Here is a 14,866-nt window from a genome sequence, read left to right as displayed (position 1 = left end):
TTATGCGACAGGAACACAGATTAAAACACATTTATGATAAAACCATGACAATCTCTTAAATTTTAACTATTATTAACAGTGAAGTGAATCACCTTTTGCCCACTTTTTAAATGGCTAACAGAAAACTTAATACCCTGGTTGGAGAGTTTGGTGCAATGAAGTCTTAAGTGTTTCTAGTGGCAATTTAAGTAGAGACAGTTCTTTTTTGAAAGCAATCTTTAAATGATTTTGAGGGCTGTAATATGATTCATCCTCTCTGACTTGTTTCTCCTACCTTTTGGAATCTCTCCATAAATCCATAGTATGAAACGGTTATGGCATGAAAGCATTCTTTGGGATGATAAAAAAATTACAAGCGGCCCGAGTTTAGCAGTAGAATAATGGTTCCATTAACTACTTTATCTGTTATGCAACTATTAAACAAGTGTAAAGACCGAGTGGCACTATGGAAAAATGTGGAGGGTATCTTACGTTTAAAAGGGGGACAGGAGGGTGCCTGGGTGGCTCAGTTGGTGAAGCATCTGACTTTGGCTCAGGTCATGATCTCACAGTTCGTGAGTTCGAGCCCTGCGTTGGGCTGTGTGCTGACAGCTGAGAGCCTGGAGCTTGCTTTGGATTCTAGGTCTCCATCTTTCTCTGCCCCTTCTTTGCTCATGCTCCATCTCTCTCTTTCTCTCTCTCTCTCTCTCTCTCTCTCTCTCTCTCTCTCTCTCCTCTCTTTCTCTTTCTCTCTCTCTCCCACAAATAAATATTTAAAAAAAATTAAAAGGAGGACAGGAAATTATTAGTCTGTTGTAGTAATAGTTATTTAAAATTAAGGGATAATGTTAAATTATTTTAGCATGATATGGGGTTATCTGACTCTTTTTTTTCCTCCTTCACGATTTAAAATTTTTTCAATATTATTACTTTTATCTTGAAATACTGTATGTTTTTATTTTTGATATATGTGATGATTGGGCTTTCTTAAAATATTACTGTGGACTTGTGTCCTCCAAATCTCAATCCCTCTCCTAACTCTTTAAACCTTAGGCAGAAATTAAACGTCTTCAAGAAGCCAATAAGGCAGCTCGAAAGGAAAGACAACTAATTCTTAAACAGCAGGAGGAGATAGAGAGGATCCGACAGACCACCATGAAATTACAGGAGAAGCTGAAGTCAGCAGGGGAGAATAAATTGGTAAATTACATAAAGTTACTATTTGTTTTCTGTCTCATGTTGCTTGCTAATAATCCCTAACCCTGCCTCAGTTTCTCATATGATGGACATGTTCCTTCTAGCACTGTGATACCATAAGGTACTGGAATAAAGTTCTATGTCTGTGCCCTTATATATAATGACAGTTTTAATTTTTTTCCCATGGAGTATTCAAGTTTTGAAAGGGACAACACATGGTTCATATAATAGTTGAAAAATGTTTTCCATTCATAAACTCAGTTTGAACAGAGTACCTTGCTTTTGCTTATCAATCCAAATATATTCCTCAGAATTAATGAGAGAGATTATTTTTGCTCATTTTACTTATGTTAGCTATCCTATGTTAATACAGTGATACAGGAGTGAAAGGAGGTATTCAGACAAAAGCAAAATGTGGATCTATTCTGAGATACTGTGAGATGTCGATATAGTGTTGGAGAACCCAGACTTATAGCTGTATAAATAGTTATATATTTTATATATTTATATATATGTTTTATGTATATATAAACAGTTATATAGTTTATAAATAGCTAAATAAAGTCTCTCGTATTTTCTGCTTTGATTTTTAAAATACACCTTAAATTTTGAAACAACCCCAAATTTATAGAAAATTTCAAACACGGTCTTCCTGAGTTGAAAGTATGACAGTTCTCCAACTGTCACAATAATGTGCTTTATATCAAAAGGTGAGTTCAGAATCACATATTGCATTAAGTTCTCATGTCTATGTTGTCTCCTTAGTCTGGAAAAGTTACTTGACTCTTATAACCTTCACACTTTGGAAGATCACATGCCAGTTATTTTGTAGCATGTTTCTCAACTTGGATTTGTCTGATACTTCCTCATAATTAGGTTCAGGTTGTGCATCTTTGGCTGGAATATCACAGACATGATGCTGTGTTCTCCTTGCATTCAGTCAGTTGGTGTCTGATTTTGATTTATCCCATTACTGATGATGTTGACTTGACTTGATCACTTGATTAAGGTGGTGGCTATCAGACTCTACTATAAAGTTACTTTCTTTCTCTTTATAGTTAATAAATACTTTGCATGAGTTATTTTTTAATTTTTATTAAATATATTAAAAAAATTTTTATGTTTATTTTTGAGAGAGAGAGAGAGACAGAGTGTGAATGGGGGAAGGGCAGAGAGAGAGAGACTCACACACACAGAGTCTGAAGCAGGCTCCAGGCTCTGAGCTGTCAGCCCAGAGCCCGATGTGGGGCCTGAACTCAAAAACTGTGAGATCATTACCTGAGCCGAGGTTGGCCCTCAACCAACTGAGCCACCCAGTCTCCCCTGCATGAGTTACTTTGAGACTACATAAATTCTTGTTTTTCATTAAACTTATTATTTTATTTGTGTCAGTATGGACTGACAGATTCCTACTTTACTCAAAGGTGAATCTGTTACTGTCATTTGTTTTGATGCTCACTTTGCCCCAAATCAGACTATTTCAAGTTTCTTTTCCAGTTTCTGTATCCTTGTGACATGTCCCAGTCAGTCTTTGAGCACTTCCATGTTTCCTGCAACAAGATGTCTCCAGGTCGTTTTGTACCTTCTGTGCCCCAGACTTGGAATCAGCTGTTTGTCCAAGGAGGAAAGTTCTTTAAAAACCAGTAGGCATGCTCATTGCTATTCAGGTTTTGGCCTCCTAAAAGCAAGAAATCTAGAGAATATATAGTTTTATGTAGATATAATAAAAATACACATTTTACATGTATATTTCTGTATGTACATATACATGTTATACATATATGTGTATGTATATATACATATGTATATGTGCATATACGTGTGTGTGTGTGTATATATATACACACACACACACACATATATACATAATGAGTTCATGCTGATTCTTCAATTTCTAATCCAGCACCATAAGTTTCCATTCTAGTTTTCTCTCTTCTGAAACTTCCTTCTCTGACAGACAGCTGGTTAACATTTTCCTTAATATAGATAATTATTTGATCATTCTTCTATGTAACCCGTCTCCATAACCTCCACCACTTTCCTCATGTCGATAGCCTTCTCGCCGCCCCTGGAACCTGACTCCCAAGTCAAGCTGTCCCCCCCCCCCCCCCATCTCCTTGCCCTTTCTCTCTTCTCTTCTTACCCTCTTTGCGCTCTGTTCTCTGTGGGAATGCCACCTCACTCTGTTTGGGCTTGTGACATGCCATGTAGGACTGCCTCCATATGGACATCCGCATTGTTCCACTTGGGCTTGGACTTGGCACACAGGCCACCCTCCTGTGTTAGAGGCCCTCTTCATCTCGCTCCATTCAGCACACCTTATTCTGCTGTGTGTATTGTTCACAGAATAAAAACAGCCATGATTGTCCCTACTCATCTTCCTGAAAAGTTATGAACATAAATGAGTATTTGTGGGAAAGACTTACTTAAGCATATAAAGTTACTTTTTGTTCATGAGAAATAACGTATCAAGCTAATAGCTCTAGGGACGCCTGGATGGCTCAATCCGTTGAGCATCCGACTCTTGATTTTGGTTCAGGTCATGATCTCAGGGTTTGTGGGATCAAGTTTCTCGTTGAAATCTGCACTCACAGCACAGCGGCTGCTTGGGATTCTCTCTCTTTCCCTCTCTCTCTGGCCATCCCCCACTTGCTCATGCACTCTCTCTCTCTCTCAGAATAAATACACTTTTTTTAAAAAGCCCAATTGTTCTAAATCCTTTCATTGTAATTTTTAAGTTGAGAAAATACTGCTTTTTTCATTAGAAATGAAAAGAAAAAAGATCCATCCCTCAGTATTATTAAAATTAATTATGTGTTCCCTTCATTCTTTTTTAAAAAAGTTTTTTAGTGTTTATTTTTGAGAGAGAGACAGAGTGCAAATGGGGGAGAGGCAGAGAGAGAGGGAGGCACACAATCTGAAGCTCACACAATCTGAGCTGTCAGCACAGAGCCCGATGCGGGGCTTGAACTCACAAACTGCAAGATCATGACCTGAGCTGAAGTCGGACGCTCAACCGACTGAGCCACCCAGGCGCCCTGCTCTTCATTCTTTTGTCTGTACGTATAAACGTTACAGTGTCTGTAGTTTTGTATTTCTTTTGAGTGGTTCAATTTAAAAGAAATTAGGACAGGGGCGCCTAGGTGGCTCAGTTGGTTAAATGTCTGACTTTGGCTCAGGTCACGATCTCGCGGTTCATGGGTTTGAGCCCTGGGTCAGGCTCTGTGCTGACAGCTCAGAGCCTGGAGCCTGCTTCTGATTCTGTGTGTGTCTCTCTGTCTCAGCATTACCCCCCCACCCTCCCCTCCCTCCACCGCCCCACCCCACTCATGCTCTGTCTCTGTCTCCGTCAAAAATAAACATTAAAAAATTAAAAAATAAATAAAAGAAATTAGGACAGGTACTAGTTTGCTAGCAACAGAAGATTTTGGATTTTTTTCACATCTTATAAGAAATTATTACACTTTGTGATTATATATAAATATATGTAAGATATACATAACAAAATCTATATTTTAGCCATTTTCAAATATGTGATATAATCTTGTCTTTTAAGTAATTCTTTTATTTCTACTTTCTTACAAATATGATTTTGATAAACATAATTTTGAAATAACAGTGTTTAAGATCACTTTGAGATCTTAAATTCCAGTAAAATTGTAAAACTTTACCCTCCTTTGTTTACAGGACTCTCATAGTGACGATGATACAAAGGATAATAAGGCAACCAGTCCTGGTCCAACTGACTTGGAGACCCGCAGTCCTTCCCCCATTTCAATCTCCAGCAGTGAAACTAGCAGCATTATGCAGAAACTGAAAAAAATGAGAAGCCGCATGGATGAAAAGTAATTCATTTTTATAAATATCTCCTGTTCACATTGAAAATGATAGCAACAAATGTCTTTAATGTACCTCATTAGATTAGGTTGATAAAACATAATATTTTATGAATTCAGTAGCATTTTAGCAGAATTATTAAATCAACCTAGAAGTCAGTTGACTATAGATCTTATTATAAAACAAATTTTCTTGTTTTTAATACAGTCAGATTTCTTATTTTAAAAACCAGCATAGTGGGGCGCCTGGGTGGCTCAGTCAGTTAAGCGGCCGACTTCGGCTCAGGTCATGATCTCGCAGTCTGAGTGTGAGCCCCGCGTCGGGCTCTGGGCTGACAGCTCAGAGCCTGGAGCCTGTTTCAGGTTCTGTGTCTCCCTCTCTGTCTGCCCCTCCCCTGCTCATGCTCCGTCTCTCTCTCTGTCAAAAATAAATAAACATTAAAAAAGAATTTAAAAAAATAATAAAAACCAGCATAGTGATTGCACGTATACCCATGACAATGTTTCCATCTTTCTTTCATTGAAAGCTAAAAATAAGTGGGAAATTTATACTTCTCTGAAATCGGTGGATGTGTCTACTGACTTAGGGAAGCAGTTAATGGTGTATCCCTGAGATCTCATGCTGTGGCTCGCTGACCACTCCGGGCTTAGGTCAGATAGAAATTTTAACCTGTGAGTAGGTGTGGATTGTTCAGTTGAAACCAGAAAAACTGAAATTCTCCTGGGATGTTGAATGCTTTGGCAGTCTACCATTCTTCTAAAACATTACTAAGTATTATTTTTTTAGAAGCTCTTTTAAAGAACGCTACTTCTACTTAAATGTAGCTCAGTTGTGTGTTGACATTGACCATATGAAGTTACATGTACGTGAGAGTCTACTCTTCTGGGTGTAATTAAATATGCTTGTCAAGTTCCTGTTTGTGGACTCTATCCTTGACTTTATAACAATTTCTACCTTCTTTAAATAGGAAAGACAGACCCATTAAAACGTTTGATCTTTATTTTGTTAACAGTTTGAACCACAGATTGAACTTAAGTTGTATTGATATCTTTTGTCAGTGTACCACACATCACCAAATTTAATAATGCTCTGTATTTATATGTGACATCAACCTATGAGTTAATTAGCTTTTGAATAGTCAGACAGTTGTAAATCAAACCTGATTACCATAGGTGTAGTGTTATATGTTGGCACCTATTGCTTAGTTAAATTGTATTTCATAACTTTAAAATACCTAAGTTGGTTATGAAGATAAGTTTAAAAAATAAATATACATTTTTAAAATAAATAAAAAGAGGTGAAACCAAATATTTACAAATGTGTAAGTATTCCTTTTGGATAATTCCATGGGATAGTCTAACTAAGGCTTTTTAAAAAATATAGGAATTTATTGAAATGTAGACTAAAGATGCTTTCTTTCTTTCCTAATAAAATTTCCCAAAGCCTGTATAGGCATACTGTTTTACCTCAGAGATTTTTGTATTCAGAATTATCAGTCTCGTGAATTTTTATATTATAGCTGACCTGGCATTTTATATATACCTCCAAATGTCTTTGGTAAATGTTGGAGGAAAGACAGCTTCAGGAATAATTTCTTCATTGATCCCTTGCTCATCTATATTAGTAAGATACTCATTGCTGGTCTTTATGAATAATATTCTGATAATTTTGATCACATAGAAGAAGAAACTGCTAATCCTAGTCTGTTTATGAGATGAGTTAGTTCATGTAGCTGCTTATTTCAGATTTGGTTAAAGCTTTAAAAATTCTAAATAACAAATTCAAGGTTGAACTTATTGATTTTGTTCCAAGTTTTATTAATTATTTTCTCAGAATCCAAAATATTAAACACATAGAAGTTTTGTATTATTGTTCTACCTTTGTCAACTGCTGCAGGAACCATTTGAGAAATTCAAAGAAATAGGCCTCGAAAGATTCAGTGACTTGATGTGTGTTTGAAGCAGTGCGGTTGTGTTTGTGGGTAGGATGAGGTAAGGACAGCGGTGGCAAAGGAATTAGTTTTAATGTTTAATGATGGTGCCGAAATTTGAGGATGAACTGGAGTATTTTTCAAAAATAGCGATGCCCTATAAAGGAAGATTATTGTTATGCAATGCTTTTTGATCTCTAGAACAAAATAATGTGAAAACTGGTTTTTATATACCATCCGGATCACCAGAACTTTATCATGAGATCTCTTTTAACAATATTGAGCCACCCAGGCACCCCAACAATATTGGAATGTCAGTAGAAATGCCATTAAATACAATGAGTTCATTTTATAGTCAACAAAATCATTTGAGCCTTTGCTTCTAGGCACTATTATTTGTTCTGTAGATTTGCAAAGGCAGTCTCCCAAGAGATTACTATTTTATTGATATAAAACACCTGTCAAAAAGTATTCCTCCCTCAGTAAGTTTAGCTAACTATTGAGAAGAACTTTTTCACTATATACTATTGCTTATTGTTAACCCTCTGATTCTATGACAGATATTTCTCTAAAGCAATCAAACTGTTCTCGGCTATCGTGAAAGATTTCCTTCTTTAATGTGTCATTGAGACAGCAATGCCTTTGTTAAAACTTGTATGTCTAATTTATGGCTTTTCCCGACCTTTTTATTGATCTGACATTATATAAATAATTTCCATTTCTCAGTGTAGTGAAAAGCAAAAGAAATTTAAGTTGTGAAAAAGATTTGTAATAATATATGTTTCAGGAGCCACAGAGTGAATAGCCCTCAGTCTTTTTGGTACTGTTGCAAGTGAAATCTGAGTTTTGGTTATCATTGTGAGGGGCATTGTTTACAATATAAGTGCATTGCCTGTAGTCCTGAAACATATATTCATGAAGAAAACACAATGGAGTTGACTTCTTCTGTTAATTTGCCAATTCCATTTCAGGGAAATTTTTTACTGAGCAAATAAAACAGAAAGAATGGGTTTATCTTCAAGTGTTAAAATAGGATACAGTACATTTTCTCTTTCATTTAATAGCAACTATTCTTTTATATTATTTACTAAATATATACTTATTTTTAGCAATTATTTATTGGGGAATGTGTGAGTGTGCTAGGTCTGAGAGATACGAAGGTGAATCAAACAGAAACCTTGACCTTAAAGAGTATATGGTCTAGGTGGAAAAAACAAATGTTGGTTCCTTTAGAGAAGTGTATATAGATTAATTGCTCAGAAATTCAGAGGAAGAAATTTCTACTGAAAAAATATATCAAAGCAATTTTCATGGGTGAGTGTTCTGAGTTAAATATACTTTTGAATAAGTAAGTACTTTAATAGCATAAGAAGAAGCGAAAAAAATCCCACAAACATATAGTTATATTTTGGTTTGATCATTGCAGACCAAGGTAGCATGGAAAAATGAAGTCAGAACTTCTGAAACATTCATTTTAAATATTTTAAAATATTCCCAGTTAGCTTAGAAACCATTAAAGGAGCAAATTAACTTACTTGGTTTTAAATAATCATAAAGTTAAACAGATAAATATTGTATGACATAGATGTGTCTAAAAATATTTGTGGTAGTGTCCGATAAATATCAAAATCTTCACCATTAATCTACTGAGTTAAAAAGTTAAGGATTTGCGGGGCGCCTGGGTGGCTCAGTGGGTTAAGTGTCTGACTTCGGCTCAGGTCATGATCTCATGGTTTGTGAGTTTGAGCCCCATGTCAGGCTCTGTGCTGACAGCTCAGGGCCTGGAGCCTGCTTCAGATTGTGTGTCTCCCTCTCTCTCTGCCCCTCCCCTGTTCGCACTTTGTCTCTCTCTCTCTCTCAAAAATAAATAAATATTAAATTTTTTTAATTAAAAAAAATAAAAAAAAATAAGGATTTGCAAGGGAAGACTTTTGATATTCCATTAAAGAAGACATTTTCATTAGAATTTTAAAAAGTGTGTTGGGGCGCCTGGGTGGCTTGGTCGGTTAAGCGTCCGACTTCAGCTCAGGTCATGATCTCACAGTCTGTGAGTTAGAGCCCCGCGTCGGGCTCTGTGCTAACAGCTCAGAGCCTGGAGCCTGTTTCAGATTCTGTGTCGCCCTCTCTCTCTGCCCCTCCCCTGTTGATGCTCTGTCTCTCTCTGTCTCAAAAATAAATAAACGTTAAAAAATAAAAAATAAAAAAAAAAGTGTGTTAAATATCATTGCCTTAAATTAGAAATAGAATTTTCTTGGAGAAGGTTCTAGACTGAATGAATCCTGATAGTCTGATAATTTTCTTTACTTTCTAGGTTAGGAATAATATACCTGCATTTTGTTTATTTAAGTATATGCAAATTATTAGACACTTTTAAGTAATAGAATAAATTTTGCTTGAGGAAAAATACAAGACTTCATTTTCTTTTGTCAGTACTATCCATATCCTCATATTCCTGATATCATTAAAAATGCTTAAAGACTAGAAGAATTAATTCATTTTAAAATTTAAAACACTGTGTTTCAGGGGCGCCTGGGTGGCGCAGTCGGTTAAGCGTCCGACTTCAGCCAGGTCACGATCTTGCGGTCCGTGAGTTCGAGCCCCGCGTCAGGCTCTGGGCTGATGGCTCAGAGCCTGGAGCCTGTTTCTGATTCTGTGTCTCCCTCTCTCTCTGCCCCTCCCCCATTCATGCTCTGTCTCTCTCTGTCCCAAAAATAAATAAACGTTGAAAAAAAAAAATTAAAAAAAAAAATAAAACACTGTGTTTCATTTTTACTTATTTGCAATATAGAATTAATTTTTGGTCCAGAAACAATTTTAAAATGATTTAAAGTATTAGATTTTTGTTTGTTTCATTTAATATTTTTCAGAGTCAAATGATTTTACAACTCACAATTTCATTTAAAATTTACATTGTAATTTTACTCTTTCAAATTATAGCATGGTTTTATAATATGTTGGAACATAATCTACAATTATATTAGCTCAGTGGGAAAAAAGCTTCTCATTTATGTCACATGATCTAGCAGTATGTTGAGGTAGCAGTATGTTGAGGTATTTAAAAAAATGTGAGGAGGTACTTGGAGAAAGAGTTGGAAACTGCTGGAACTAAAAGGTCTCTTAGGGACGTCATCTAGTATAGTCCTTTGGTTTCACAGGAAGAAATTGAGGCCATGGACATAAGTGATTCATCCCACATCTCACACGTTGCATAGTGGCAGGGCTAGAACTCAGACCCTGCTTTCTGGATGCCAGCCAGCCAGAGTTAACATTGAGTTAAGTTAGCATATCTGCTTTCAACCTCCTAGCTTAAAAAAAAAGAAAAACTACAGTGATGACTTAGAGTTATCTCCGTAGAAATTGACCCTTCTAAATAAATAGGATTTGTTTAAATTGGAAGAGTGCTCAGTGGCTGTTTATCTGTATATGTGTAGAGTTTAGAGTGTGAAAGTGTGACTTTAAAAGAGAACTAATTACTCATGAATTTCTTAAGATTAAATAAGAACATAATGATTTACATACTAGATTAAATCTATTTTGTGTCTAATTGTCCCCAGTCCAGTGTTCTGTTAAGCATCCTTGCTGTGGGATGCCTTGACACCAACCATAATGCATATTAGCAGCATTTTCTATTAGTAGGCACTTATGTCTCCATCATTTACAAATTTCTTTCTTATTTGTGCAGCATCTTGGAGGATTGTTAACTGTAGTGTGAAGTACTGCCTTTTTTATTTCAACTTTATTTTATTTAACTTGTAAAGGACACTACTACTAGAATACACATATATTAAATCAAGAACATGTGTTTCTGGGAAGAAGTTTTAACTTTAAGTTAAACTTTTCTCATACTGTATCTTAAACTATTTTCTTCTCTTTTTCTATTAGCTATTTTTTTTGTTGTTCATTCCCAACCTAGAGCTTTTGAATATGCTTAATCCTTATAAATGAAAAATAAATGGTCGGTACTTGTTCTAATAGAGAAAATTGTTATTCTCTATATTGGGTTAGACAAATTTAAATTGTATCTTTTTTACAGTTTATTTTACATGTTTCAATATCATTCTACTTTTTATACTAGGTCATGCATGCATTTAGCAGTTATGTACTTAAGAGGGTGGGTGATATTTGAATATTATGAATAGATTTTTTGGACCATTTGCTGAGTAATTTGTTTTTTCATATTTTGATAATTAGCATCAAAATAAGTTTATTATACATTCATAAAGAATGGCAAGGAAGATTGCAGTGTCTTACTAAAATTTGACAAAATTGTTTTTCCTTGAACTTCAGTGCAGAAAATCCAGGCAATCCAGATACGAATGTGTATGTATGTGTGTGTGTATATATATATAAGTATATGAAGGGGAGGAGAAATATTAAGTTGTATGTGGGGAAACAGACATTGAAATAGTCTGTTATCTAAAGATACATGTGTAAGCAAGATTCTACATACTTTTAAAATCCAAATGAGCGGCTGGATTTATACCTAGATTTTCTCACTTCTGTGACATACTGATATTATTCCTTGCCCTTCCAAGGCAAAAAGCGTTGCCTTGATCTACAGGTTATTGTTGTGTGCATGTGAACAGGAGCATGCTCTGTCAAAGAGAATTAACCTTTCAAACTATTACTAGACTTAGTTATCCTTTCGAATATATATATATATATATATATATATATATATATATATATATATATGATTTATTTACTATTTAAATAGTAAAGAAGAGAAACTAGTGGTTTTTTTCTACTTTTATAACTCTAACACATGAAATTTTCTTGTTACCTTTAACTTTATGATTGAGCTGTCCACAGCATGATTTATTTTTTATTTATTTTTTGCTGCTGGGAGTATTTATTGCAACAAGCTTACGTTATTCTTAATTATGCATCCTCATATTTTATAGAATGGATATGGTATTTCAATCTTATTAAAGTGGGCCTTTGTTAAATATAAAGCACGATACCTCCAGTAGGTCCTGTGAGCAGTAAGTTTTATGTGGGAGAGGTGAATAAGACATTTTTACTATAAATTTGATTTCCAAATTATTTTCAAGCTAGATCATGATGGTAAGGTCAAATAAGGCAAATGCAGTGGTTTTTATTTATTTAATTTTAATCTTAAAATAGATGACAAGGTACAGATACAAAAATCATTTGCCCAGGGTTACATATGTTTGTATAATTGCTGATGTACTAGGTTCACAGCCATAGTTGTTGTACTCTGTGTTAAAGCTTATGGGAAAACTTACTTAGCTCCACACCGTACTTTACTCACAAACAAGTAAATTTACCTGAAACTATAAGTAATGGTTAAGCAACATCTGAGGAGAAAGGCATGTTTATTCAGAAATCACGGGTAAGATCTATAATAGCACATGTTTTATATGTCACACAGAGTATAACACTTGCTTTGACGGAGTAGCTTATAATGTTATTCAGGAAGCATATGAAAAGTTCTCCGCTCAGCTCTTATGCTTTCCCTTTCTCACTCTTCTGCCTCTTGATCCCTTGGTTTTAAAATCTTCCTCCTTATTTTGTAGACACTGCTCTCCTGTTCACTACTTCTTCTCTGTCTTTACGTCTCACCACTGGGCCTCTCTCAGTGTCTGTTTTCCCAACCTTCATCCCAAATTCCAGCTGTATATCTACAACCAGTTGGTCAGGTAACTTTGCACCTTTTTCAGTGCACTCTTTGATAGAGCATGCTCTGTTCTTTTTGTTTGTTTTGTTTGCTTTTTTTTCTTTTTCTTTTTTTTTCATAACAGCCTGGAGCCTTCTTGTCAAATGTCCCATAGATGGTACCTTTTTGTTTCCACATTAATTTGACATGCTGATTGTTCAAGAAGCGGAATGACAGTTTTTGTGCTTTTTATTAAGTGTTCGTTGGATGTGTGAACGCATTTTTGTTGATTAGCTACCAATACAGATCTAACACCAATAACATGAGCAGCCCACCTTTTATTTGGCTGTGGCATCTACATTTGAGGAGAGTTTAATAGTAGCTTTTTAAACTACTCAGATAACTTTTCCTAAATCAGAAATTTCTCTAAATCCTTTGGAGCTAAGATATATCGAGCAATTGAATTTCAGAGATCAGGTTAAATTGAGAAATTTGAGGCATTTGGTGCATCCTTTTACTCAAGTAAATAAAGTTATGTTTATATGCATAAGGCATCTGACTGTGGTGCTGTGTTCTCTCCATAAATATCACCCGACTTTGCATCTCTTAGGCGATAGGAACCAAAGAGGGGTATAGTGAGTGATACCTGAAATAAAACCAGACTGAATTTGAAAATAAAAATCAAAAAGGGACATAAACACGTTTTTTTGTTTGCTTGCTTGTTTGGGGGCTTTGAGATTTGTTTTTTGTTGTTGTTTTGGTCTTTGTTGTTTTGGTTTTGTGTGTTTTCTGGTCTGAGCCTTCAGAATAAGTTCTTCATCTGTTATGAAAAAGAATCACCTATGAGAAGTGAATATGTAATTTCAGGACTATCAGTCCTGGTTGTCCAGAAATTCTGAAGATGTTCTTTTCTGAATTTGCCACCATTTTTCCTTTGCTAATCTTTCCAAACAATTAGAAGTAAAACATAAATTCTCTCCTTTTCTGAATGATTCACCAAAGCTTCTGTTACTTCAAGGCTTTTTCAAAGGAGTAGTATGAGTGTGTTGTGTTTACGCAGCTTGTTGCGAAGGCAGTGAATGGTATAGAGCTCTAAGTGCTTTCTGCCTGTAGATTTGTTCTCTGACTGTCCCTCATGGTGTGACCGTAGGTTTCTGACAAAGCGAGAGCAGAAACTAATGCAACGGCGACAACACGCAGAGGAGCTGCTGGAGTGGAAGCGACGTTTGGATGCAGAGGAAGCAGAAATTCGTCAAATGGAGAAACAAGCTTTGGCTGCGTGGGACAAAGAATTAATAAAACCTAAAACTCCGAAGAAAGAAATTGAGGACCAGAGAACAGAACAGAAAGGTAATAAATGTTAGCTCCATTCACTCTGCAAACCCAAGCCTAATGTAACCGAAAGATTGACTTCATTATTTTTAAAAAAGGTGGATGATTAAATGTGAAGAATGCGATATAACTGCAAATGCCACAGACCTTGGAATTATGAGACTGTTGTGAATAACTTTATGCTAACATATCTGAGAACTGAGAAGAAATGGGTGAATTCTGTGAAATGGAAGTGGGCTATTCCACGACCAAGTGGGGTTTAACACATCCTAAAAAATCAACAGGGCAGATTACTTAAACGGATCAAAGGAGAAAAATTACATGACATCTGAATGGATTTGGAAAAGGTACTTGATAAAATCCAAAAAGCATTTCTAATAAAACAAATTTCAGATCAAAGTAGCAATAGAAGGGAGCTTTCTTTATGTGATCTGGGATATCTATGAACAAAAATGAAAAACCAAACCTACTACAAGATACTGCTGTTAGTGATAAAACATAGAAAACTTTCCCTTTAAATTTGGAAAGAAGATAAAGATGCTTTTATTTCACCTAAGCAGTGAAAGGAAGAAGCAAAACTTATTATTATAGAAAATCCAGCATTTAACAAGTGAATCTAGCATGGTTGCTAAGTTCATAAACAAAATTCAGTTACACGTCTATAGACCAGCAGAAATTGGTTAGAAAAATCTAATTAAAAAAATGTTTATTTATTTTGAGAGAGACAGAGTGCAAGTGAGGGAGGGGCAGAGAGAAAGGGAGAGAAAGAATCCCAAGGAAGCTCCACGCTCAGCGCAGAGCCTGATGCAGGGCTCAATCCAACGACTGTGAGATCATGACCTGAGTGAAATCAAGAGTCAGATGCTTCACTGACTGAGCCACTCAGGCGCTCCCAGAAAAATTAATTTTGAAGAGATGCCATTTATCATAGAAATAAAAAAACATGAAGTACTAGGAATAAATTTAACAAA

At 35.5% G+C, this 14,866-nt stretch overlaps 1 protein-coding gene across 4 annotated transcripts in view; it reads left to right on the top strand.

Annotated features, from left to right (window-relative positions):
* CEP350 (centrosomal protein 350) overlaps nt 1-14,866 on the top strand; it is a 154,853-nt gene that overhangs the window by 96,232 nt on the left and 43,755 nt on the right. For 3 of the 4 annotated variants that reach the window (XM_023247840.2, XM_023247839.2, XM_023247841.2), the window contains exons 26-29: nt 1,033-1,179; nt 4,864-5,021; nt 12,484-12,606; nt 13,714-13,913. In XM_023247840.2, coding sequence (XP_023103608.2) covers nt 1,033-1,179; nt 4,864-5,021; nt 12,484-12,606; nt 13,714-13,913 — 628 coding nt within the window. The remainder of the gene's footprint in view (nt 1-1,032; nt 1,180-4,863; nt 5,022-12,483; nt 12,607-13,713; nt 13,914-14,866) is intronic. The other variant, XM_023247842.2, reaches the window with a different exon arrangement.

This window comes from Felis catus, chromosome F1 (assembly GCF_018350175.1).
Source record: "Felis catus isolate Fca126 chromosome F1, F.catus_Fca126_mat1.0, whole genome shotgun sequence".
NCBI classification, from domain to species: Eukaryota; Metazoa; Chordata; class Mammalia; order Carnivora; family Felidae; genus Felis; species Felis catus.
Note: the sequence above shows the minus strand (reverse complement) of the source record. Positions and strands in the feature narration are given on the sequence as shown.